At 38.3% G+C, this 27,604-nt stretch overlaps 1 protein-coding gene across 2 annotated transcripts in view; it reads left to right on the top strand.

The window, feature by feature from the left end:
- The window catches only part of bab2 (bric a brac 2), a 138,575-nt gene that overhangs the window by 9,502 nt on the left and 101,469 nt on the right, over nt 1-27,604 (top strand). For both annotated transcript variants that reach the window (XM_073987677.1, XM_073987676.1), the window contains exon 2: nt 15,811-18,000. In XM_073987677.1, coding sequence (XP_073843778.1) covers nt 15,952-18,000 — 2,049 coding nt within the window. In that variant the 5' untranslated portion in view covers nt 15,811-15,951. The remainder of the gene's footprint in view (nt 1-15,810; nt 18,001-27,604) is intronic.

Consider the following 27,604-nt stretch of genomic DNA (forward strand, 5'->3'; position numbering starts at 1 on the left):
TTGGTCAGTTAAAAATCGACTTTTTAACTGAAAGTGGACCAAAATACGCTTGCTTCCTGATCGTTTTTATGGCCGTTTTAATAAACATTGTTCCCAACGGAGGGCGTCATTCCAAAGCGTATCCTTTAAAAACGGTTGTTGAGAAAATCGATCAGGAAAATTCCACTTTTCGATTTTTCTCATAACCAAACATCGACTTCTAAAGCGGAGTACACACGATCAGTTTTGACTGTCAATTTTGCTCAAATAATCGATTGCTTGCCAGTGTGGACGTTTATTTTTGTCAGTCATCAGGCAACCACAAAATATTTTGATGTTGGTGGACAGTTTGACAATTATCGATATTTCTGAAAAATCGATAGTCAAAACTAATCGTGTGTACCCCGCTTAAACTGTTCAACCAAACATCCCAATAATCGATTTTTCGAAAGTCGACTTACACATACTCTGGGGGAGAATAAGTGATAACATATCAACCAATAATCGGCTTCGAGGGGCTCAGAGCACTCATGAACCCAGTAGATAAGCATGGACCCACAGTACTCCACCATAAGTCGGATGATACTAGAATCATTTTGTTGGATTTAATTTCCCATTTCTGTTACTTGTAGTACTGATAAGTAGACAGCGGAATCCTATGCAAATGCATATATGGTTAGGATGGTCGTAGAGAAAATCTGATTAGACAGAAACTAGTTTTATTACAAAATAAAAGGAAATAGGCCCAGACATTTTTGCCATATTTTGCATATCGTGCATATTTTGACATATTTGTATATATCTGCATAAAATGACCATATGCAAAAATATATTCAAGGATTTGTGGTCTAAATATCCCACCAAAATAGCTGAAATTTGGTATTAAGTCTTCGTTAGGGGTATGCAACTTTACAACAGAAATATGTCCGCATAGGTCGACGTCTTCATATTGCCCCCATAGAACGGTACCTACCGATATTCTGTATTTTGAAAGTTGTAGCCTCAATATCCCACCAAAATGACTGAAAATTGGTATTTAGTCTTCGTTGGGGGTATAAAACACTCCACCAGAAATTTTTCGGCATAGGTCCACGTCTTCATATAGCCCCCATAGAATGGGACCTCCCGATTTTCGGTATTTTGAAGGTTGTAGCCTCAATATCCCACCGAAATGACTGAAATTTGATATTCAGTTTTCGTCTTCATATAGCCCCCATAGAACGGTACTCCGGATTTCTGGTATTTTGAAGGTTGTGGCCTCAATATCCCTCCGAAATGGCTGAAATTTGGTTTTAAGTCGTCCTTGGGGTATAAAACTTTCCACCTGAAATTTCTCGATGTAGGTCCACGTCTTCATATAGCCCCCATAGAATGGTACCTCCCGATTTTCGGTATTTTCAGGTGGAAAGGTACTCCGGATTTCTGGTATTTTGAAGGTTGTGGCCTCAATATCCCTCCGAAATGGCTGACATTTGGTTTTAAGTCGTCCTTGGGGTATAAAACTTTCCACCTGAAATTTCTTGAATAGGTCCACGTCTTCATATAGCCCCCATAGAATGGTACCTCCCGATTTTCGGTATTTTGAAGGTTGTGGCCTCAATATACCACCGAAATGGCTGAAATTTGGCATTTTGTCTTCGCTGTGGGTATAAAACGTCCACCTGAAATTTGTAGGTCCACGTCTTCATATAGCCCCCATTGAACGGTACCTCCGGATTTCTGGTATATTTAAGGTTGTGCCCTCAATATCCCTCCGAAATGGCTGAAATTTGGTATTAAGTCTTCGTTGGGGATATAAAACTTTCCACCTGAAATTTATCGGTAAAGGTCCACGTCTTCATATAGCCCCCATAGAATGGTACCTTCCGATTTTCGGTATTTTGAAGGTTGTGTCCTCAATATCCCACCGAAATGACTGAAATTTGGCATTTTGTGTTTGATGTGGGTATAAAACTTTCCACCTGAAATTTGTCGGTATAGGTTCAGGCCTTGATATAGCCCCCATAGAGCGATACCTCCCGATTTTCGGTATTTTCAAGGTTGTGGGTGTGGTTAAACATTTCTCTATTTTATTGACTTGTCTGAAGAGAATTTTAAACAGAAAAATTGTACACACAAACATTTTTGTACCTATTATTGAAATATTTGTTGCATAAGAAAACATGTAAAATGCATAAATTTTGCATATGCAAAAATTTATGCATTTTGCATAATTTTGCATATGACATATGCTTCGACTGCAATGTAATCAGAAGCCAAAAATATGCCCAGTCTCAAAATTTGACAAGAATCGGACCAAAAATAGGAGTTGCATAAAATTCCGCTGTCTACTGATAATGTTCTAAGTGGCCCGAATAGCTCCCATATAACGGTACTCCGCTATTTTCTGTATTTTGAGGATTTTAGCCACAATTTTTAACCGAACTAGCTGTAATTTGACATTTGAGGTTCTAAAAATAAAAATCGTCAATATAGGTCCATAGTTTGGGATAACCCCCATATAACGATACCCCAATTTTCGGTATTTTGTCGATTTTAGATGCAGTTTTTAACTGCTGCTGTAATTTGACACTTGAGGTCACCACCAAAAATCGTGAACATAGGTCCATGTTTTGCTATAGCCCCCCATATAACGGTGTCACCTGAGTTTTCATTTGAAATTAGATAACTTTTTACGTATAAGGTGATTTCATAAAAAAAACATCACAAACAAAGTGGTTTAATAAGGCATTTGATAGTGGATTCGCGGAACGTGTTTTCACCTTATGTGTAAGATTTATCTAATCCTAAATAAAAGCTAATTAAAATATTATACAGTGAAACGAGGTTGTATTAAAGTAATCAACCTAATGCCCACCCGCATTATACTCTGAATACCCTGGTTCAATTCCCAGATCAGACAACATTACATACAATGGTGGCAAAAGTATCTCTCAGCATAATGTAGGCCACATTTCATGAGTAGTTTTCAGCCATCTAAAACTTCGGAGAACATTACGTACAACGGTGGCAAAGTACTCGTCTGTCAAAAATACCGCAGGCTACATTTCAGGATTAGTTTTCAGCCATCTAAAACTTCTCCACAAGTGGTGTCTTAAGACACTCTTTTCGGAATCGGCGAAAAAAAAGTTGGTCCCATATTATTAATTTAACATAAATTGGAGTGTTCACATTGACATGTGAGAGTTGTCCCCCTGTTCCTTCTGGGATGTTTGTTGGGAACATATGAACCAATTATTTCTTTAAGCGTTCAGGCAGTTTTGTTGTTTTCACAATACGTCTGATAATATTTTGTGATTCTTCTGTATTTTTTTAATAACAAATCCCGTTAAAAGTTAGGTATATTTCATTATAAAAAAACAGCAAATTTATTTCAACGAAAATAAATCTTGAAATTTTATATGGAATATTTTCATTTCATTTAATTTATTTATGAGCATTTAAATCAGGTGCTAAATATAAATTTAACACAAAAAAACAACAATCATAAAAGAAAGGTGGGCAGCTTTCTTCCGGAAACTGAGCGGCCAAAAGGCATCAACGATTTTTTCCAAGAATTTTGTATGTGTAATCTGGCATAAATTCGTTTTGAAAAGTATATTGATTGCCCGCCAAATTTTTTTAAATAAATTTGTCTTTTTGTTTTCCGATATGAAGAATGAAAAGAAGGTTGGCATCACTTTGTGTGTAAGTGTGTGGGGACAGCAGCAGGCCATCCATCCAATTCCAGTGTTTGGATAAAGTTTAATTTTTAAATAATTTTATAACTGTGTGTATATTTGTGTAATGGCTTTTGTGGTCGTGGTATGCGTGTGTCCTGGTGTTTTTGGTTTCCTTTGTTTTTGTTGTGGTTATTGTTTAACTTAAGGAAGATGATGATAAAAGGACCAGATAGAGAAAAGCAAGGGAAGTATGAGAAGAGTGACAGAGTGGTGTTTGGAAGCAAGAAAAATCCCCTCAAAACCAAAACTAAGAATATTTCCAAGGAGCTGTAGACGAAGGACCACCAGCAGCAGCAATACCAACAAAGACGACCGACCGACCGTCTACGTTGCCAGTTAATGCTGCCGCTGCACTACTTAATGTCGACACTTGTGTAATTTATGACGTGCAGCATTAAACATTAATAACAAAAAAATAAATATTTCACAAAACTTTATGTAGAATTCAACGACGCACACACAGGGACACAAACAGACATCCAAAGCAAAACACTCAAGTACAAAAATATACAGACATCCAGAAAAACAAAAAAAAGTATTGTAAAGCGACGGCGTAATGTTTACTGGGAAACCACACAATTCTGGCAGCACGTAAATGAAGCATGCCACACGCTTTTGTTGCTGCTGTTTTGCTTGGTTTTCGAACGTTCGTTCGTTCCTCTTTGGAGGAGTATGAATTTTGTCGATGGTTAATGCCAATGTTCTTGTTTATGAGTTCCATCGGTGTGTGTGTGAGTGTGCCTGCGTTTGTTCTCTTCTGTACTGACGCGTATTGTGAAACGAACGCACATTGAAAACCGAATAAAAAAGAAATAAATTTAATTAAATTAAATAAATTATTAAAATGCATAAATTTCTTACGCAAGGCGTAAGCTTTTGTGTGTTGTGCGTGTGTGTGTGTGCGCGAGCATTTTTTGTGAATGTTCAAAAGCGCGCGTGTATTCATAAATTTATTATTTATGAGACGACAGAAGGAGGAAGGCATTGATGCCGTCGCTTTTCATTTTTTTCTGCTTCGATGTTGTTGTTGTCGTTTTGGTTTGAGGTTTGGGGTATGAGAGGAGAGAGCGCAAAAGCTTGGTTTCCAATATCAGAAAATTTACCAGAGCAACCCAAATGCCAGCCCACTTCTTTTTTTTTTTTGGTTCACTACAACCAGCAATTATACAATGGACAATTATTATTATTTACTTTAGTTACTCTGTGGAGATAGTCAGTCAGACTGTCAGTTAGCCAGCGAGTCGATTGACCAAACCGTCGACGACTGTCACTCACTCCGACGCCCATTCAACTTGTCATTTATCCTTTTTTTGTTGTTTGAAGTCCCGTCGGTTGTTCGCTCATTCGCTCGCTTGTTCGATTGCTTCATTTACATTTTAATAATAATAAGCCAAGCGACAACAATCAGCAGCGGCAACAACAAAACAACATTTGTAGAAATTCACTGGAGTGATGGGATGTTTGATGCTCACCCAAAATGAAGTGAAGGGTACGCGGTTAGGGTGGTTTTTGTCATTTTATCCTTAATTATTTAAAATAAATATGGTATGTATACAAATAAATAAGAGAAGACGCAAAGTATTTCGCGTTGCTTCTGAATTTTGGGAGAAATGCAAAGAAGGCAAGTAAAATCAGCGCTTAGTTCGGCCGAGCCGAACTTTTTATACCCTCCACCATAAAAAAACCAGTAAGGAAAGGATCATAGTCGGGCGGGGCCGACTAAATGATACCCTACACCACTGTGAACATGTAAACAAGTAAAAAAGTATCAGTCGGCTTTGCCGACAGATGTATACCCTCAGCCTGTGTATATTAAAACCATTTTTTCCCAAAAAAGTATGTATTTAGGGGTTTTTAAAAATTTTGAGAATTTGAACCGACAAAAATGTTCATTAGGATTACAGATCAAAAGTTTTGCAGAGGAGATACTAAAAGGAATGGATCTACATTGACCATTATGAAAGTGGATCTCCAGCCACTACATATGCTGCTATAGGGGGTTTCTACACCCTTCGGGATGTTTGCTCAAGAAGTATGGACTTACCCCTGAAAAAACGTTTGTCATCTTAATTGAGGCACCGAATGCAATTTGCTACAACAAAAATCAAAGTAATTCGGTTGTAGGTCTTAAAGTGAACTTTTCCGAAATATTTTGTGGGAGGTACCGGATGTAGTGGACAAATATAGTCCATATTTGAACCTGATCTATATCTAGTAGATATATTAGGATGTGTAAAGTATGGACCAATTCGGCCACTCCCTTCAAGAGTTACCATATGAACAAATTTTCCGAACATTTTTAAATTTTTGTGGGGGAGGTACCTGAAGGAGTGGACCGATATAGCTTACCTTCAAACTTAAACTTTGTTTGGACAAAATATTACTAAAGCCAAATTTTGGACCGAATCGGCAGATCCGTTCTAGAGTTATCTTGCGCTCCAACCACCTCACACGGTGTCATAGGGCTTTTTTGCAACTTTCAGGCTATTTTCTCAGGAAGTATGGACTTGCCCCTAATGAAACTTTTACCGTCGTATGGAGGGCAGTGAATACAAGTTGCTAAAACAAAAATCAGAACGATTCGAGAGATGGCCCTAAACTGAACTTTTCCGAAATTTTGTGTGGGAGATACGCGAAAGAGTGTGCCGATTAAGTCTATATTGAAGCATTATCTAAGTTTGGTACGCATTTAACGATGGGCAAAGTATGGACCAAATCGGTTAGTCCCTGCAAGAGTTATCGTGCGCACAAATTTTCCGAACATTTTCAAACTTTTGTGGGGGAGGTACCGGAAGGAGTGTACCGATATAGCCCATCTTCGAACTTAAACTAAGTTTGGGCAAAATATTACGAGAGCCAAAATTTGAACCGGATCGGTTCAACCGTTCGAGAGTTATCGTGCGCTCCAGCCAGCCAGCCAGCCAGACAGACAGATTGACAGACAGACGGACGGACATTGCTCAATCGACTCCAGATTGTCTGAAACACATTTCGTCCAAAAATACTTGGGGTCTAAAACCATTATTTCGATGAGGCACATTTTGCCCGTATGAAAGTGTATATACCCTCGTTAGCATAAATGCTGAGGGTATAAATATATATAGGAGATATATGTATATCAATTTGAACTGATTTCTATATAATATGGTACACTTACTACTAGACAAAATTCGGTCACACACATAGCGTGTTTCGTGCAGCAAATACGTGAAATCGGGCGAAAATATATATGGGAACTATATTAAAATCTGAACCGATTTCGATATAATTTGGCATACTTATTTCTAGATCAAATTAAGTTACACATACCAAATTTCATCAAAATCGGGCCTATATAGTGTGTTTGGTGCCGCAAATACGCCGAAAATATATATGGGAGCTATATCCAAATCTGAACCGATTTCTCTATTATTTGGCACACTTATTTCTAGACCGAATTCAGTCACACATTCCCAATTTCATCAAAATCGGACGTATATAGCATGTTTGGTGCAGCAATTACGTCAAATCGGCCGAAAATATATATGGGAGCTATATCCAAATCAGAACCGATTTCGATGTAATTTGGCACATTTCTGTTTAGTTCGTCTTCAGTCACACATTCCATATTTCATCGAAATCAAACATATATAGCGTGTTTGGTGCAGCAAATACCTGGAATCAGGCGAAAATTTATATGGGAGCTATATCCAAATCTGACCCAATTTCGATGTAATTTGCCACATTTCTTTTTGGACCCAATTCAGTCACACATACCAAATTTCATCATAATCGGACCTATATAGCGTGTTTGGTGCAGCAAATACGTCAAATCGCCCGAAAATATATATGGGAGCTATATCCAAATCTGAACCGATTTCGCTATAATTTGACGCACTTATTTCTAGACCGAATTCAGTCACAGATTCCCAATTTCATCAAAATCGGACGTATATAGCGTGCTTGGTGCAGCAATTACGTCAAATCGGCCGATAATATATATGGGAGCTATATCTAAATCTGAACCGATTTCGATGTAATTTGACACATTTATTTTTAGACCCAATTCAGTCACACATTCCATATTGCATCAAAATCGGACGTATATAGAGAGTTTGGTGTCGCAAATACGTCAAATCGGCCGAAAATATATACGGGAGCTATATCCAAATCTGAACGGATTTCGATATAATTTGGCATACTTATTTCTAAATCGAATTAAGTCACACATACCAAATTTCATCGAAATCGGACATATATAGCGTGTGTGGTACAGAAAATACGTGAAATCGGCCGAAAATATATATGGGAGCTATATCCAAATCTGAACCGATTTTGATATAATTTGGCATAATTATTTCTAGATTAAATTTAGTCACACAATCTAAATTTCATCAAAATCGTACCTATATAGCAAGTTTGGTGCAGCAAATACGTCAAATCGGCCGATAATATATATCGGAGCTATACCCAAATCTGAACCGATTTTCACCAAAAGCAAAAGCTTTCTTTCTATGGATAAAAAAATTATATTCCCCAATTTACAGCTGAATCGGACAAAAAATGCGACCTGTACGTTGCGAACAAAAATAAATGGACAGACGGACGGACATGCATAAATCGACTCAGAAAGTGATTCAATGGGATCTATGGGTCTATTTCGTTTCCTTTTGTATGTTACATACAAACGCACAAAGACATAATACCCCTTACCGCACTGTTGTAGGGTATAAAAAATTGAAAGCAGTCTTCTGCGACTTCGTTTGAAAGATGTGGCTGAAAATTCAAAATTCTCAAAATCAGGTCTTTGCGTTCTACGGAGGCTATATGAAAACGTGAACTTTTACCGATACTTCTTTGCCGAAATGAATGAAAGGGAGACTAAATAAGATAATGTGGCAAAAGAATCAAAATACCTAAAATCGGGAGGTACCTTTGTGTGGGGGCTATATGAAGACGTGGACCTATGCCGAAAAATTTTGGGTGGAAAGTTTTATACTCGCAACGAAGACTAAATACCGAATTTCAGCCATTTCGGTGGGATATTGAGACCTTACTTACTTAGCTGGCCCATTACAGAACATTTGTTCCATAGACCGAACTAAGAAAAGTTCTCCAATTCTCTCTGTTTTTCGCTTCGCTTTCTGGAATACCGCACCTTTTCATTTCTTCATCCACTTGTATGCTCCATCGAAGCTTAGGCCTGCCGATTCTGCGTGCACCGCCGTGTGGCATGTATTCATACCCTTTTTGAACGGGTTCATCATCGCTCATTCTTATGATATGGCCTAGGCAACGCAATCGCTGCATATCGATACGTTTACCTATATCCATGTCTTTGTATAGCTGCTATAGGTCGTGGTTCATACGACGTCGATATTCACCGTCAACGCCGATATTCGGCCCGTGGATATTTTGAAGAATTTTCCTCTCAAACACACCAAGCACTGCCTTATCTGCTTGCGCAAGTACCCATGCTTCGGAGCCATACATTAGCACGGGTAGTATCAGCGTTTTGTATAGTGTTATTTTTGTTTGACGAGATGTGGCTGTGTTTTTAAATTGCTTAGTTAAACCACAGTAGCATCTGTTGGCCAATACAATTCTTCTTCTTATTTCACAACTGCTGTTGTTTGTTGTGTTTATGGCAGTGCCGAGGTAGACGAAGTCTTTAACTACCTCAAAATTATAGGTACCAACTTCCACAGTTGGTCCGAGCTCTATGGACGCTTTGCGCGTCGACACCATCAATTTGGTCTTTTCGCCGTTTACCGCCAGACCCACTTTCGCAGATTCTGCTTCGACCTTTCCTAAAGGTATCAGTTACTTCCTTTACTGATCGTCCCAACATGTCTATATCATCAGCATAAGCAAGTAACATGTGGCTATTGGTGTAGATTGTGCCATTTCTTTTGACATTTGCATCTCGTATTACCTTTTTCAGCAAAATGTTGAATAGGTCACACGAAAGACTGTCTCCTTGTCTGAAACCTCTTTTGGTACTGAACTGTTCGGAGAGGTTCTTTCCAATTTTAACTGAGGACCTAATATCAGTTAGAGTCATCTTACAAAGCCGAATGGGCTTTGGGGGGATACCAAATTCAGACATTGCACGGAATAACTTTGATCGGAGGGGACTGTCGAATGCTGCTGATATGTGCCGATCTGCATCTCTTGGGTCTTCTCTAGGATTTACCGCAGGGTAAATATCTGGTCAATGGTGGACTTGGCAGGTCTAAAGCCACATTGGTATGGTCCAATTTTTTCGTTGACCATTGGCTTTAGTCGTTCGCACAATATCCCTGACACCATCTTATAGGCAATAGGGAGAAGACTTATGCCCCTATAGTTGCTCAGGTTCCAATCGTCGGATACGCGTTCTTCCTGACAGATGGTGCTAGCTAGCTGATGCATACACCTTATCAGCGTGCCCTCCGGTTTTGAACAATTCGGTTGGTAAGCCATCGGCATCTGCTGCTTTATTATTCTTCAGCCGGTTGATTGCTGTTTTTACCTCATCTTGGCCGGGCGGTATACATTCTATACCATCTTCTGGGATTGGGGCTATGGTATCTTCGTCGTCTTCGCTGCTATTGGATACCAACAGATTTGAAAAATGTTCTTTCCATATCCTAGTACACTATCTGTATCTTTTACCAAATTACCTTGCTGGTCTCTACAGGAGGATGTGCCTGTACCAAAGCCATCAGTTGGATGCTTGACCCTTTGGTAGAATTTTCGGACTTCATTCTGGCTCCTGTACATCTCGATTTTTTCACACTCCCGCTTTTCCATCTCTCTCTTTTTCCTGCGGAAAAGACGTTTCTCCTCTCTCCTTTTCTCTCTGTATCTCTCTCGTGCGCCACGTGTTGCTACGGATTGTAAAGTAGCCCTATATGCCGCATTTTTCTCTTCGGTAGCAGCACGACACTCCTGGTCATACCATGAATTGCTTTGTGGAGGTTTCTGGTATCCAAGTATTGATTTTGCGGCTGTTTGCATGGAGTGGACAATATTTTGCCATTGTTTTGTTATGTTATCGAAACAAGGAGTGCTCTCATTGAGCAATTGGGCTAGTTGAGTGGAATATGCTGTGGCTATCTGTTGTGTTTGCAGCCTATCGATGTCCAACTTCCGCGTTGTGTCTGTTCGTGCTTTATTTGCAACGTTTAGACGGGTACGTACCTTTGCTGCAACAAGGTAGTGGTCCGAATCAATGTTTGCGCCTCGGAACGATCGTACATCCAACACGCTGGATGAATGTCTTGCATCTATCACAACATGATCAATTTGACTACTTGTTCTTTGATCTAGAGACAGTCAGGTGCCCTTATGAATATCGAGATGATTAAATCTCGTACTGCTAACTACCATGTTTCTTGCAGCTGCAAAGTCTATCAGCTTCATACCATTGTCAGATGTTTTACTGTGGAGACTGAAATTCGCGACTGTTGGGCCGAAGATATTCTCATTTCCAATTTTGGCATTAAAATCGCCTAGAACAATTTTAATGTCATGGGCAGGGCAACGGTCATAAGTTTTGTTCTAAGCGCTCGTAAAATATATATTTAGTCTGCTCGTCCTTTTCTTCAGTGGGAGCATGAGCGCAAATAAAGCTGATGTTGAAGAATTTAGCTTTTATTCGAATTGCAGCAAGTCCTTCATTCACTGGGGTGAAGCTGGATACCAGATGTTTTAGTCTCCGACTAACTACAAATCCGCTACCAAACTCATGCTTTACGTCATGGCAGCTATAAGACAGTGCGTCACCTGTAGGTGTTGTTGTGACGCCTTTCCCAATCCATCGTATTTCCTGTATGGCAGTAATATCGGCCTTGTACTTTTCAAGTACGCCTGCCAATGCGAAGACTGCACCTTCTCTATAAAGAGTGCGAACATTCCAGGTGCAGATTCGCAGATCATGGTCCTTAAAACGTATGCGGGGTTCGTCAACTTTATAGGGGTTCGTTTTTCTTTTCTTTCGTTTTTTCATAGTAGGCTGTTTTTTTAGGGGATGGTTACTAACCCGACGCCCAAACCCAAGTTTTTATCATTCTTATGGGTGAACGCGCGGCACACGTTATCTCACTACCTTTAACGGGTGTTAAAGGCAGTTCCCCAGGTGACACTACGGGGAGGTCAGTGTCCACTTGAGATGAAAGAGGGACCAAGATAAATCCTGGTCTTTGCCATGTTAAAACCGGTCAGAACCGTTCCTTGGTATCTTCCATCCCCTACGTCACCCATATACCACAACCTTAACAATACCGAAAATCGGGAGGTGACGTTCTAAAGACTTGAACGTATTCAAACAAATTTGAGGTGAAAAGTTTTACAGCCTCAACGAGGACCAAATATCAAATTTAAGCCATTTCGGTGGGATATTGAGGCAACAATCTTCAAAATACCGAAAATCGGGAGGTACCGTGTAAGGGGGACTATATAAGGAACTCAACCTGTACCGATAAAAGTTCAGTTGAAAAGTTTTATGCCCCCAACGAAGACTAAGTACCAAATTTCAGCCTTTTCGGTGGAATATTAAGGCCACAACCTTCAAAGTATCGAAAATCGGGAGGCACCCTTCAATGGGGGCTATATGAAGACGTCGACCTATACCGATAAATTTCAGGTGGATAGTTTTATATCCACAACGAAGACTTAATACAAAATTTCAACCATTACGGTGGAACCATTACCATAACCATTACCGTGCAAGGGGGACTATATGAGGACCTGGTCCTGCACCGACCCCAACGAAGACTAAATACAAAATTTCCATCATTTTGGTTGGATATTAAGGCCACAACTTTCAAAATACCGAAAATCGGGAGGTACCGTGCAAGGGGGGAGAAATGAAGACGTCGACCTATACCGACAAATTTCAGGTCTATAGTTTTATACTCCCAACAAAGACTAAATACCAACTTTGTGCCATTTCGATGGGATATTATGGTCACAACCTTCAAAATTGCACAATTTTTCAAAATACCGAAAATCGTGACCTGGACCTATACCGACAAATTTCAGTTTTATACCACCAACGAAGTCTAAGTACCATATTTCAGCTATTTCGGTGGGATATTGAGGCCTTGATCACAATGACTACTGCCCATTTAAATGTCAACACGATCCGAGATGGCTCTTAAACGGCTTAAACTGGACAATAGGAATGGACCGAAAGAGCCCACATTGGCAGTGGATCTCATTTTGTCATTATACCCTCAGCATTTATGCTAACGAGGGTATATACACTTTCATACGGGCAAAATGTGCCTCATCGAAATAATGGTGTAGACCCCAAGTATGTTTGGACGAAATGTGTTTCAGACAATTTGGAGTCGATTGAGCAATGACCGTCCGTCTGTCTGTCTGTCTGGCTGGCTGGAGTGCACGATAACTCTCGAACGGATAAACCGATTCGGTTCAAATTTTGGCTTTCGTAATATTTTACCCAAACTTAGTTTAAGTTCGAAGATGGGATATATCGGTCCACTTCTTTCGGTACCTCCCCCACAAAAGTTCGAAAATGTTCGGAAAATTTGTGCACACGATAACTCTTGAAATGTGTTCCAGACTTAGATAAGGTTTGAATATGGACTCAATCGGCCCACTCCTTCGGGTACCTCCCACACAAAATTTCGGATAAGTTCAGTTTAGGACCTGCTCTCGAATCGCTTTAATTTTTGTTTTAGCAACTTGTATTCACCGCCCCCTATACGACAGTAAAACTTTCATCAGGGGCAAGTCCATACTTCCTGAGAAAATAGCCTGAAAGTTGCACGAAACCCCTATGACACCGTGTGAGGTGGTTGGAGCGCAAGATAACTTTCGAACGGATCTGCCGATTCGGTCCAAAATTTGGCCTTAGTAATATTTGGTCCAAACATAGATTAAGTTCGAAGATAAGCCACATCGGTCTACTCCTTCAGATACCTCCCCAACAAAAGTTCAAAAATGTTCGGAAAAATTGTTCGTACGGTAACTCTTGAAGGGAGTGGCCGAACTGGTCCATACTTCACACATCCTACCAGATATAAATGAGGTTAAAATATGGACTATATTTGTCCACTCATCCGGTACTTCCCACAGACAATTTCGGATAAGTTCACTTTAAAACCTGCTATCGAATCACTTGATTTTTGTTGAAGCAACTTGCATTCGCTGACTCAATTACGATGGTAAAGTTTTTTCAGAAATAAGTCCATACTTCTTGAGCAAACAGTCCGAAGGGTGCAAAAACCCCCTATGGCACGATATGTAGTGGCTGGAGACACACTTCCTTAATGATCAATCCATTCTTTTAAGTATCTCCTCCGCAAAAATTGTGATCTTTAATCCTAATCAAAATTTTTATCGGTTCATAAGCCCAACATTTTTAAAACCACCTAAATACATAAGTTTTTTGGGAAAAAAATTGTTTCAATATTCACAGTCTGAGGGTATATCTCTGTCGGCAAAGCCGACTGATACTTTTTTACTTGTTTTAATATGTAACCATACAATTTTTTATACCAATAAATTGTATCATAGTAATCAGGACCAAAATACTTCTTTTATAAAAAAATTTCTCTCTGACTTTGAAAAGTCCTTAAAACCAGTGCTGCTCAAATATTTTTTTACATTAGCCGCTCTGAGAGCGTCATTTCTTTGCTAAACAACGGTAGATGAGAATAAAGAGCGGGTTTATTGTTTTTGAACATCCGATAACGAATATCGGAGAGCCTCAAAAACGGTCGTTTTGCCAAAGATTTTGAACTTTGGTGAGGAAGGTGCCGGAAGGAGTTGTCCAATAAAGACCTTTTTGGAATTTGTGAAATGTTTCGGCCAAATCAAGCCATTCATCAACCATTTTAGATGGTCACCGTAAAGAGAGCATTCGAACTTGCCGAAGTATAACTGATTCCCGAACAGCCCTTAAACACTTTGAAGGGAAAATTTGAGGGAGCTAACCGAAGCAGTTGTCTGTTATAGTCCATTTTCTAACTTTTTTTAATTTGAAATATTATCTTGTGCAAAGATTGGATAGTTAACGTACCCATTAGCCATTTAAGTTAATGAGCGTAGGATTTTTTGAGCCTTAATATCAGCAAGCATTGTCTTGTCCACTAAACAAATTATATAATTGCAATCACCATCCTTAAAAATACCAAAATGATTCTCGACAGCCCTTAAACTGAGTCTAAGCGAAAATTTTAATTGTTTGTGAGGGAGGTACATGCCGGATGGTGTTGTCCGATTCAGTCCATCTTCGAACCTAAAGTCCATTTAGAAGAAACATTACGATTTGCAAAGTTTTTGGCCAATTCGTATCCTTGTTGTGGAGGAGATACTCAAAGGAGATGTCCCGAACATAGCTTGATGAACGATTTCGGACAAATCGGATACTCAATTCATAAAATTGAAGAGCTTTCGGGTCATTATTTGAGGATGCACGGACTTGTCCACGAAAAAAAATGTTGTCGCCTTGAACAAAGCTTAATCCAAAATATGAACTTTGTGTCCGTATGTGTTGTCTAATACCGAGTTTATTGGAACTTTATGTACCTTAAAAGGAAATTGTACGAATTGTACGATTTTGGGCCATTATTTGAGGATGCACGGACTTGTCCATGAAAAAAATCTTGTCGTTGTTGTCGGGACCAAAAGGACTAGTTTCGTTGTAAAATGTTAACTGATCCTCGAACAAAGCTTAATCCAAAATATTAACTTTGTGTCCGAAGGTGTTGTCCGATACCGATTTTATTGGAACTTTATGTACCTTTAAAGGAAATTGTATGCTTTGCATAGTTAAGACTTAATTCCTTAGTTATCGACCTTATTAGTAATTTTAGTTGGAGGTCGCAAGCTTTTTTAAGTAAGTAATGTCCTAATTATCCCAGGAAAGCATTGTCTAGTTATAAAAAAATGCGTCATAAATCAGGACCTGCACTTAATTACCAAATTTTTAATTTTGGGGTGGGAGTTACCCCATGGAGTGGAGCTAATTATCGCGTTAATCGCCCAAAATTGATTTTTCGAAGAAAATTTTTCAAAAAAAAGTATAAAATTTCTTAATTATTTGTTCCGCTTCATTTTCAAAATGTGTTTACTTTTGATAATAATTTCTCAAAACTTCTTCCTTTATTTTCAGAAAATAAAAATAAAAAATAAACCCGCGAAAAATCCCAGTATATGGTCCCTCAAAAAAACCAACCAAAGCCTAGCAATAAAATGCCCCAAGGTAATCTAGGAAAATAATTTCAAAACAGCAGATAAACCCCTCAGAAAACAAATGGATCTGACAAAGGATATTTTGGATTTTACATCTAAGGTTGAGAGAGCAGAAATGGATATGGCCGAAGAAACGAAATTCATTATGCCAGTGGCCAGTGATTTTAATATGTTCAGTGAAACAGCAAATTGCCGAGGTTTTGGAGGTGGCAGTGGAGGAAACAGACAAGAATCCGAAGAAATATCTACTCCCACCACCACTGCAGCACCACTAAATGACAAAATGAATCCCACAAATGAAACAGAAACCACAACTCCTATAAAAACTCCGGCGGAAATCACGACCAAGCCCACAACACCCCAGCTCATAGAAAGTGTGGCCAATCAGGAGGCAATCGCTAAACCTGTAATGGCTGGTGACATCTCACCACCACCCAGACCCTTGACTTCCAGTGAGGTAGTGGGTTTCACCAATGCTTTAGAAGATCCGGAAATGCAACTGGATGCCACGGTGGCATTGAATAAATCGCGCTCCTTGCCAGCCTCACCAAATCACTTGACCACCACCACCCACCATCTGACAGAGTTGTTTGGTTTTGCCGCAATGAAAACGCTAGATGCCCCCGCTAAAATCGCCGACTCCTTGGAAGAAAGATTGCTAACAAATTTAATACCTAAAGTATTGCCCAAAGCTGCAACCAAAGCCATGCCGGAGGCGGCGGCAGCTGCCACCTCCCGCAACAACCAACAGTTCTGTTTGCGTTGGAACAACTATCAAAGTAATCTGACCAATGTCTTTGATGAGTTGCTGCAAAACGAATCCTTTGTGGATGTCACCTTGGCCTGTGAGGGCCACTCTATTAAGGCCCACAAAATGATTTTATCTGCCTGTTCGCCATATTTCCAAGCGCTGTTCTATGACAATCCTTGCCAACATCCCATTATAATTATGCGGGATGTACGGTGGCAGGAGTTGAAGGCCTTGATTGAATTTATGTACAAGGGAGAGATAAATGTTAGCCAGGATCAAATAAATCCCCTGCTAAAGGTGGCTGAAATGTTGAAGATACGTGGCTTGGCAGAGGTGAGCAGTAGCCGGGGTGCTGGGGCAGGTTCCCAGTTATTGGCTGGCGGACATCGTCCAATGTATCAAGAGGATGATGAGGAGGAGGAAGATGAAGATGAGGGTGAAGATCATGATGCCTCACCCAATGCCAAGAGACCCAGAATACAGGTATCACAAAAACTGTCAGCACCCCCTCCAAATATAACGGAACAGAGAATGCGCAAACGTTCCAGAGATGGTTTCTTTGTGGAGGATGGACGTGCCACACCCAAGTCAAATAATAGCAACAGAAATCGCAGTCGTTCACCTTTGGCTCAAGTGAGGGATAAGGAAAATTGTCCAACTGTGGGTGGCAACACTGGGGCCATAACCACATCCACCATTGTGCGTAATCCTTTTGTTTCGCCCAATCCTTTGGGTGCGGCAACACCAGTGGATAATGCAACAGCCTTAAATACATCCAACAACTCCTCCGCCGCCTCCTCCTCAACGTCTAGTTCGTCTGCAAACCCAGCTCCAGGCACATCTTCTTCCTCCTCTGCTGGTGGTGTGGGTGCTGCAGCTACTTCCTCCACAAATCCTCAAGCCTTAAATTATCGCCCATCCGATGAGCACAGCTTTTCCCCGCCAATGATGACACCACCCCAAGTTGGTAGTAGATCTACAAGTGGTCCCGGGAATACTGGCACCCCCTCATCCTTGCCCTCACCCTCAAGTAATTCATCTGGACCACCACAAGCGCCACCAATTTCAATACATCCCCATCCGGCCGCAGCTGCTGTGGCCGCTGCAGCTTTAGCAAACCCTCATCATCCGCATCATCATGCCGCCGCAGCAGCTCAACAATTGGCCGCCCAGCATCAACAGCTGCAGGCCGCTGCCCATTCCCATGCCATGGCCAGTGCCTTGGGTGCTTCATTGGCGGCGGCAGCGGCTGGAGCTTCCACAACCGCCAGCAACCCATCGGGTGCCGCTAGTTCTTCACATCATGATGATATGGAAATTAAACCGGAAATAGCTGAAATGATACGCGAGGAAGAAAGGGTAAGTCTCCAAAAAATATTACAACAACAACTTTCAGACCAACTGCTGCCATGTGACTTTCAATTATCTCCAGAAATAGTTAAATTATTTAAATCACACCGTTTAAATTATATTTAATAATGTTAGCGCGGGTTTATATTTTTTTACTATTTGTTTAACTCTCTCACCGTCGCAATTTTCTGTCGCCGTTGTTGTTTTTTATTTCTTAATAATTCAAAACAAATATTTACCTAAAGTTGATGATTGTTGCATGTTTTGTATCTTCATAAGTGAAGTGATTTAGACGACTCCATAGACATGTGTGTGGATTCCGCACACATGTGTAAATGTGTGTATATATTTGTGCTCATTAGCCTATTAGCCCAACTGGCAGTCTGACAATGCCTGCTTTAAGTAATTTTGTCATTAACTTGAAATTATTACCACATACTTTGACTCTCTCTCCTCGCCATGCCATACCATGCCACAATGACGGACTGAACACTGAAGCGTAACGCATTTATTGCCACACCAAAGTGTAGGTCTTGGCTAAGATTTTCACTGTGATTTTTAAGAAGAGCAGGGTGAAGAGAACACGACCCACAACCATAAGTAATTTAAAAAAAAAAAACATTATGTTAATTTGTTTATATTAAACTACAACAAATTAATTGACGAATAAAAAAAAAACTTAGCGGAACGTTGTGTTGTACTGTTTCCTTGAGAGTTGACTCTATGACATTGGATGTGTGTACTCGTAGAGTAACTCCTTAAGGTTCCCCAAAGACCCTTCATGACAGAAAGGGAAAATGATTTTTGGAGATCATTCTAAAATCTTCTTATTACAGAAGAGCCCTAGAAAGATTTCCGGGAGATCTTTAGGAGGTGTTCTGGCTAAAGAAGACATTTGTCTTTGGGTTCTGAGAAGTCATTCTAGTGTCTTCTCACTACAAAAGAGCCCTAGAAAGATTTCTATCTGTAGAAAAACTTCAGATGGTCACGCCTCCATATCAGACTACAGGGAAGGTCAGAAGGGTTTTTGACGTTAGAAGAGTAATCCATAGAAAATCTTCAATCTAATTGGTACTTTGACTCTTGGCAGATCTTTAGGAGGTGTTCTGGCTAAAGAAGACATTTGTCTTTGGGTTCTGGAGCTTCCGATTAATAGAATGTCTTCACAAGACTATAGAAAGACTCTGGAAGATCTTCTATTTTTTGAATTTCTTTTTCAGTTCATCTGTGTTTAGAAGACCCTCTCTATGACTACGGAGAGATTGTTGTAGAATAGCTCCAAAAGAGATATCCAGAGACCCTTTAAGGCTGAAAGGGAAACATATTTGTATAGATCTTTCAAAGAGAAAAGGCTCCAGAAGACCTTACGAAGTCATAAATGACCGTCTACAGATAATTTATTTCAAGTATTTTCTATACACAAGAATTTTCATAGGACAGTGTGAAAAGTCATTCTAGTGTCTTCTTACTACAATAGAACCCCAGAAAGATTTCTATCTGTAGAAGAATTTCAGATGGTCACTCCTCCATATCAGACTACAAGAAAGGTCAAAGGGGTTTCTGACGTTAGAAGAGAAATCCATCGAAAGTCTCCAATCTAATTGGTACTTTGACTCTTGGAAGATCTTTAGGAGGTGTTCTGGCTAAAGAAGACATTTGTCATTGGGTTCTGGGGCTTCCGATTAATAGAATGACTTCACTAGGCATTCCATCTATAGAAAGACTCCAGAAGATCTTCTATTTTTAGAAGTTCTTTTTCAGTTCATCTGTGTCTACGTGACCCTCTCTATGGCTTCAAATAGATTGTTGGAGAATAGCCCCAAAAAAGTTATCCAGAGACCCTTTAAGGCTGAAAGGGAAAAATGTTTGTATAGGTCTTTCAAATCGAAATCTCTCCAGAAGACCTTACGAAGTCATAAATGACCGTCTACAGATGATTTAGTTCAAGTATTTTCTATACAGAAGAATTTTCATAGGACAGTGTGAGACGTCATTCTAGTGTCTTCTTACTACAAAAGAGCCCCAGAATGATTTCTATCTGTAGAAGAACTTCAGATGGTCACTCTTCCATATCAGACTACAAGGAAGGTCAAAGGGGTTTCTGACGTTAGAGGAGAAATCCATCGAAAGTCTCCAATCTAAGTACTTCGACCCTTGGAAGATCTTTAGGAGTTGTTCTGGCTAAAGAGATTATTTGTCTTTGGGTTCTGGGACTTCCGATTGATAGAATGCCTTCACAAGGCATTCCGTGTATAGAAAGACTCTGGAAGATCTATTTTTAGAAGTTCTTTTTAAGTTCATCTATGTCTAAAAGACCCTCTCTATGACTATGGATGGATTATTGTAGAATGGCTCAAAAAGACCCTTCAGGGCCGAAAGGGAAACTATTTTTAAAGGTCTTTCAACGAGAAAAAGCCCCCGGAACACCTTACGAAGTCATAAATGACCGTCGAAATATCTTTTAGTCCATGTATTTCTATACAGAAGCATTTTCGTAGGACAGTATGAGAAGTCATTCTCGTGTCTTCTTACTACAGAAGAGCCCCACAAAGATTTCTATCTGTAGAAGAACTGCACCCTGTAGAGCAACAGTTCACCCATCCATAGAAGTCTTCAATTAAGGTTCGAAGGGCTTCTGCTCTTAAAGGACTAATCCATAGAAAGTCTTCAATCTAATTGGTAGTTTGACTCTTAGACGATCTTTAGGAGATGTTCTGCCTGTAGAAGATATTTACAAAGAAATTTATCTCGAGAGTACATTTAAAGGGGCTTTTACAGATTTTTCGATACATAGATGCCTTCACAAGTCATTCTGTCTATAAAAGGACTTTGGAAGATCTTCAATTTTTAGTAGTTTTTCTTCTGTGTCTGGAAGACCCTTAAAATGTTGGCTGCTTCTATGAAAAATCACATCTACCTATTGAGGCTTTTGGAAGGTCTTCTGTCTCTTGAAGGCCTTTGGAATGTCGTATGGCTAGAGTAGACCTTAAAAAGGTCTTTTGTTGTTTGAAGACCTGTAGAAGGCCTTCAGACTCTTGAGGGCCCTGAGAAGTTTCTGGTCTCTTGTCTTGACATGTAGAAGGTCTCCTGTCTCTGGAATGCTTTAAAAGGTTTTTTTTTTGCCTCTGAAAGTCTTTGCCTTTAGAATTTTTTCAGTCTAGCAAAGGCTTGTATCAAATCTTCTGTCTTCAGAACACTTTTATAAAGTATTCCGTCCACTTTTGGAATCACATCTACCTATTGAAGGTTTTCTGTGTCCCGGCGGCCTTTAGAATGTCGTATGGCTCTAGAAGATCTTGAAAAGGTCATTTTGTCGTTTGAAGATATTTAGAAGGCCTTCAGCCTCTCGAAAGGCCTTGGAAGGTTTCTGTCTCTTGAAAACCCGCAGAAGGTCTCCTGTCTCTGGAATGATTTACATGGTCTTCTGTCTCTAGAAGAACACTAGGAGGCTTCCTGGCTCTAGAAAACTTTGACAAGATCGTCTTCACAGTCTTCCAGAGGATCGTCGTTTCTACTCTTGAAAACCCGTAGAAAATTCTCTGTTTTTAAGACTTTTCGGAGGTCTTCAGTCTAAAAAAACATTTAAAAATTCTTCTCCCACTTGAAAATGTTTAGATGACCCTCTGCCTCTTGAAGGCCCTGTGAAAGTCTCCTGCTACCTGAAGACTTTTACAATGTATTCTGCCTATTGAAAATCTAGAGAAAGCCTTCTGCCTTCAGACCTTAAAAAGATCTTTTGGCTCTTGAAGGCTTTTAAAGGCCTTCTGTCCCTTGAAGTACTTTAGTAGGTCCTCTGCACATTGAAGACCGTTCAAAGGTCTTCTGACAAAAGAAAATCTTCAGGAGGTTTTCCGGTTTAAGAAGACCTATAGAACCTCGTCTGTCCCTAGAAGGTCTTCTGCCTATTTAAGAAATTTAGAAAGTCTTCTGCCGCTTGAAGGCCTTTAGAAGGTCTGCAGTCAAGGAAAGGACTGTATAAAATGTACTGCCTCCAGAAAACTTTTAGAATGTATTCCATTTATTGACAACTTTTAGAATCACATCTACCTATTGAAGGTTTTTGTAAGGTCTTCTGTTTCTTGAAAACCTTTGGAATGTCGTATGTCTTTAGAACATCTTTAAAAGGACTTTTTTCGTTTGAAGACCCTAAGATGGCCTTCGGCCTCTTGATGGCCATAAAAAGTTTCTGGTCTCTTTTCTTGACATGTAGAAGGTCTCCTGTCTCTGGAATGCTTTAGAAAGTTTTTTTGTCTCTAAAAAACTTAACCTTTAGAATTTTTTTCAGTTCTCATGAAGTATTCCGTCTATTGACCACTTTTGGAATCACATCTACCTATTGAAGGTTTTGTGAAGGATTTCTGTGTCTCGACGGCCTTTGGAATGTCGTATGGCTCTAGAAGATCTTGAAAAGGTCTTTTTGTCGTTTGAAGATCTTTAGAAGGCCTTCAGCCTTTCGAACGCCCTTAGAAGGTTTCTGTCTCTGGAAGACCTGCAAAAGGTCTCCTGTCTCTGGAGTGCTTTACACTGTCTTCTGCCTCTGGAAATACTCTATGAGGTTTTCTGGCTCTAGAAATCTTTGACAAGATCGTCTTCAGCCTCTCACAGCCTTCCAGATGATCGTCTATTCTACCCTTGAAAACCTTTAGAAATTCTACAGTTTAGAGAAGACCTTTACCAGGTCCTCTGTTTTTTAAAAACATTTCGGAGGTCTTTAGTCTCGAAAACACCTTTAAAAGCTATTCTACATCTTGACGACCTTTAGAAGATCCTCTGCATTTTGAAGGCCCGGTGAAAGTCTCTTGCCACCAGAACACTCTTACAATGTCTTCTGCCTGCTGAAAAGCTTGAGAAGATCTTTGCCTTTAGACCATCTATTCTACCCTTGAAAACCTCTACAGTTTAGAGAAGACCTTTACCAGGTCCTCTGCTTTTTAAAAACATTTCTGAGGTCTTTAGTCTAGAAAACCCCCTAAAAGTTTTACTCCCACTTGAGAAGGCCTTCTGGCTTTAGACCATAAACAGTTTTTTGGGCTCTTGAAGGCTTTTAAAGGTCTTCTGTCTCTTGAAGTACTTTAGAAGGTCCTCTGCACATAGGAGACCTTCAGAAGGTCTTCTATCAATAGAAAATCTTCATGAGGATTTACGGTTTAAGAAAACCTATAGAACCTCGTCTGTCTCTAGAAGGTCATTAGAAGACCTTCTGCCCATTAAAGAAATTTAGAAAGGCCTCTTGAAGGCTTTTAGCAGGCCTCGTACCTCTTGATGGCCAATCTGTCAATAGAAGACCTTCAAAAGATATTCTTTTCTTAGTAGACCTTTAGAGGGTCTTGTGTCTATACAAGGGCTTTTAAATAGAAGTCCTTTAGAAGGTCTTCTGTCTATAGAAGATATTTTTAAGGTATTGTGTCTCTAGAAGGCCTTTAGATGATCTTCTATCTTTATAGGACTTTTAGAAGGTCTTGTGTCTCTAGAAGACCTTCAGAATGTCTTCTGTCTATAGAAAATCTTTGCAAGGTATTCTGCCTCTTGGATACATTTAGAAGGTCTTCTTTCCATAGAATGTCATTAGTAGGTCTTTTGTCGGCAGAAGACTTTAAGTGGATATTTTGTCCAAAGTAGAACTTCAGATGGTCTTCTGCCTTTAGATGAACTTGGGATGATTTTCTATCTTAGGTAGACAGATGACCTTTACAGGGATTTCTGTCCATATAAAGCCTTCAGAACATCTTTCGAAGGTCTTCTGCCTTAGAGGACCATTCGAATGTTTAAGTGGGTCTTAAGTCCAAAGAAGACCTTAAAAAGGTCTCTGTTTATAAAAGACCTATAACAGGACTTCTGTCTTCTGCAGACCTTTAAAATGTCTTCTATCTATAGAAGGTCTTGCCCATAAAAGACCTTTGAAAGGTCTTCTGTCTATAGAAGACATTTGAAAAATCTTCCGTCCATAAAAGGCCTCTAAATGGTTTTTGACCATAGAATGCCTCTAGAAGATTTTGTTTGTGCATAAAAGGCTTTTGGAAGGTCTTCAGTCTATAGAACATATTTCGTCTTCTGTAGACAGACGATCTTTAGAAGTTCTGTATTTTAAATACCTTTACAAGAACTTCTGTCCATAGAAGGCCGCCTTCTGTCCATTGAAGACCTTTAAAAGTTCTTCTGTCCATAAAAGTCCTTTAGAGGATATTTTGCTCATAGACGGTGTTTGGTAGGTCTTCTGTCTATATAACATATTCTGTCTTCTATAGACATAATACCTTCCTATCTCTTGAAAACCTTTAGAAGCTCGTGAAGACATTTAGAAGGTATTTCACTCTTGCAAAATCTTTAAACTCAGTCTCCTGAAAACCTTTAGACGATCTTCTGTCTAGCAGACTTTGAGATAGTCTGCAGACACTAGAATACCGTTAAGAGGCATTCTGTCCCAAGGTGGCCTTTAGAAATTGCTAACGTGGATTTATAATAATTATTGAAGATAAACGCACAGTTTTATGAAACTGTTATACTCCGCATAAAATGTTTTTTCTTCATATAATTCTACAAAACTACTATAAATACCATTGATATAACGGGTTTGCCAAGGTATAACAGTTTGAAAAACCACCAAACTACTATTAATAACATTATATAACAGTTTGAAGAAACTGTTTTACAACATAATTATTCAATAATTCTGCTTTAGAATTACATCATACATAGTGCAATACCCACAGGACATGATACGGTGTTGTATAACAGTTTTTTTATAACTGTTATAAATTACTGTAATTACACCTTTTCAATAAGTAAATTCATTGAGCATTTTTTCAAAAAAACTAGCGGTTCATTTATATGAATATATGTATATAAGTTTTCGTACAGTTGAAGCTCGCAAATAATTCAATTCACTTTATTATGCATGTAATTGATTGGTAAAACCTATTATTGCCATTACCAACATAGTCTTATTTGTCTTCAGAGTGGCACTCCTTACGGTTGATTAGTTCAGGTTTTAGCAAGTGGACCTTCTCTAGGCATAAATTTCAATTTTTAATTTTCAGACAAGTCTGCGAGAAATCTGCAGTAATTCTGAACTACATATGCACGTTACGTTATATACAGCAATTTCGCAGAATTGTGGTTGAATTTTCCAGTTAGAGCTTAAAATTAGATATAACACAGTTTTTATGCCTTAGAACATGTATAACAGTTTTGTAGCTGGTATACAAACTGAACTTGATAGAGTTTAAAATTAGATATAACACTGTTTTTATGCCAAAGAACATGTATAACAGTTTTTTAACTGTTATACAAAGCTGAACTTTTAATTGTTCTCTCTTACAAATATTCAAGTGTTCGTTTAAATTTTGTATAACAGTTTTCAAGGGTGTATAACAGTTTTTGATAACTGTTATACTCTTGAAATTTTTATATATTTTTTTTTATTTAAAAATACTCGGGAACCCCGTAGATATGAAAAATGTTATCTAAGAGGAACTTTTGAATGCTCGAGGAGTTAAACTTCCGAAGAGGGCACAGCCAGTGAAACTTGGTCAGATGGTCTAAAACAATAAAAAGGCCTATGTGCCCGTTTTTGGACCTAGGATAGGGGCCAAGGAAGTCGACGTAGAGTCGTTGAAAAGGTCTAGCCGTAACAACCTGGCTACCCATTTGTGGTCTAAGTATGGTGTTAGGGGGTTTCGTAGTTTTGCAAACCCCAGATTCCCTCACAAAATTTCTAACATCAGTCAGAAGGCCTGGCCAATAAAAATTTGTTACTTAAAAAGTAATGAAATAGTGAATTATTAGATATTATTATCTCTGATTTTAAAAATTATACTATATTGAAAATAAAAATTTTTAACTGTCCTTGGTTTTTATAACTGTTTTACGAAGTTGAAATCATATTTTTCAACTATATAATTATTTAAGGCTTCGTTTAGAATTTGTATAACAGTATTCATGCATGTACAGTAGAATCTCGGTAATTCGTAATCCAAGGGACCGGTCATTTTATACGAATTATCGAGGTTTTCGATTTAGCTGGGTTAAAAGGCGGAGGAAATGCCTTCAACGACCCGACAGTTTAAACGAAGTACCGAGATTTTCGATTTATCGAGGTAGGAATTAACGCGATTCTACAATATAAAAGTTTTCAATAACTGTTATATTCTTGAAAATTTGAGTTTTTTGATTTTTAAATAAAATGAAAAATATTAATTACTTAAAAATAGTGATTTTTTTACAAATTCTTAGAATTATTGATTAAAGATTAATTAAAAATTTTAATTGTTCTTAGTTTTTAAAACTGTTATACATTAGCGATATGACTTTTTGAAGTAGGAATTATCACGATTCTACAGTATAACAGTTTTACATAAATTATATATTCTTGAAAATTTGAGGTTTTTTCGATAATAAAATGAAAAATATTAATTACTTAAAAAATATCTAATTTTTTACAAATTGTTTGGATTATTGATTAAAAATTAATTAAAAATTTTTAATTGCTCTTAGTTTTTAAATCTGTTATACCTTAGAGATATGACTTTTTGACCTTTTTTCTCAAAAATTATTTCCTGTAGCAAGAATGAATGAACTTTTGCCTACTAATGAATAAAGTAAAGTTTATTCTATTTAAGTATTAAAGAAGATCACGCATAAAATACTTTGAATAAAATTTTTTTGACAAAAATACTATCAAAAAAATTTCTTAAAAATTTGTTTCCTGTTGCACGAACAGGAAATCATAGTGATCTCAAAAGTTTGTCAAAAAAAAACTCATATAGAAAAAAATTTCAAATGACTTTGTGTGTGAGCTTTTTTTTATCGAATCACCTTATAATTAAGATTTTGCCTAATCTTACGTAAAAAACTCATAATGATATTATACAGGGATACGAGGTTGTAAGAAAGTCATAACCCTATTATCATACAAAAAACCGTAGTTGTTCTCTGTTATAATTATTTAGGGTTTTTTTGCATTTGTATAACAGTTTGAAGTATGTATAACAGTTTTTGATAACTGTTATACTCTTCAAAATTTCATATTTTTTATTTCTAGTTAGGGCTTTCTTTTGCATTTGTATAACAGTTTTTAAGTATGTATAACAGTTTTCGATAACTGTTATACTCTTGAAAATTTCATATTTTTTATTTCTAAAAAAAAGAAATATTCTAAATATTTCTTTACAAATTGTCATTATTATTACAATTTCGAACTGTCCTTAACAAACTCGTTTAATATTGGATCGTAGTAGAGCGTTTCTTTGCAAATTATGGACATTAGCTTTATAATCAATATCATAAAATCTTTTCAATAGCAAACTTATCTACCAATCACAGTAGTTTGCAAAATAGATAAGCAGATATTTCTTACTCCGTCCAACACTTCGGCAAGATTGTGTGATTGTAGTATGATAAAAAAATCAAGTTTATGATGCATATTTAAAAATATATATTTTTATTTAATCCCACCCCCTTATTTGAAGTATATTTACCGGTTTTGGAAATTAGAATGCAGTTTTACCAAGGCTTATAATAAGAAATGTTAAATAATAATGATGTGAATTGCATTGAAAATAAATACTTAATATTTGTTATTAGTTATGGTAATTTTCAAATGCATTGCTTCAGA

Source organism: Musca autumnalis, unplaced genomic scaffold, assembly GCF_047663935.1.
Source record: "Musca autumnalis isolate F117 unplaced genomic scaffold, ASM4766393v1 scaffold_4, whole genome shotgun sequence".
Taxonomy (NCBI): Eukaryota; Metazoa; Arthropoda; class Insecta; order Diptera; family Muscidae; genus Musca; species Musca autumnalis.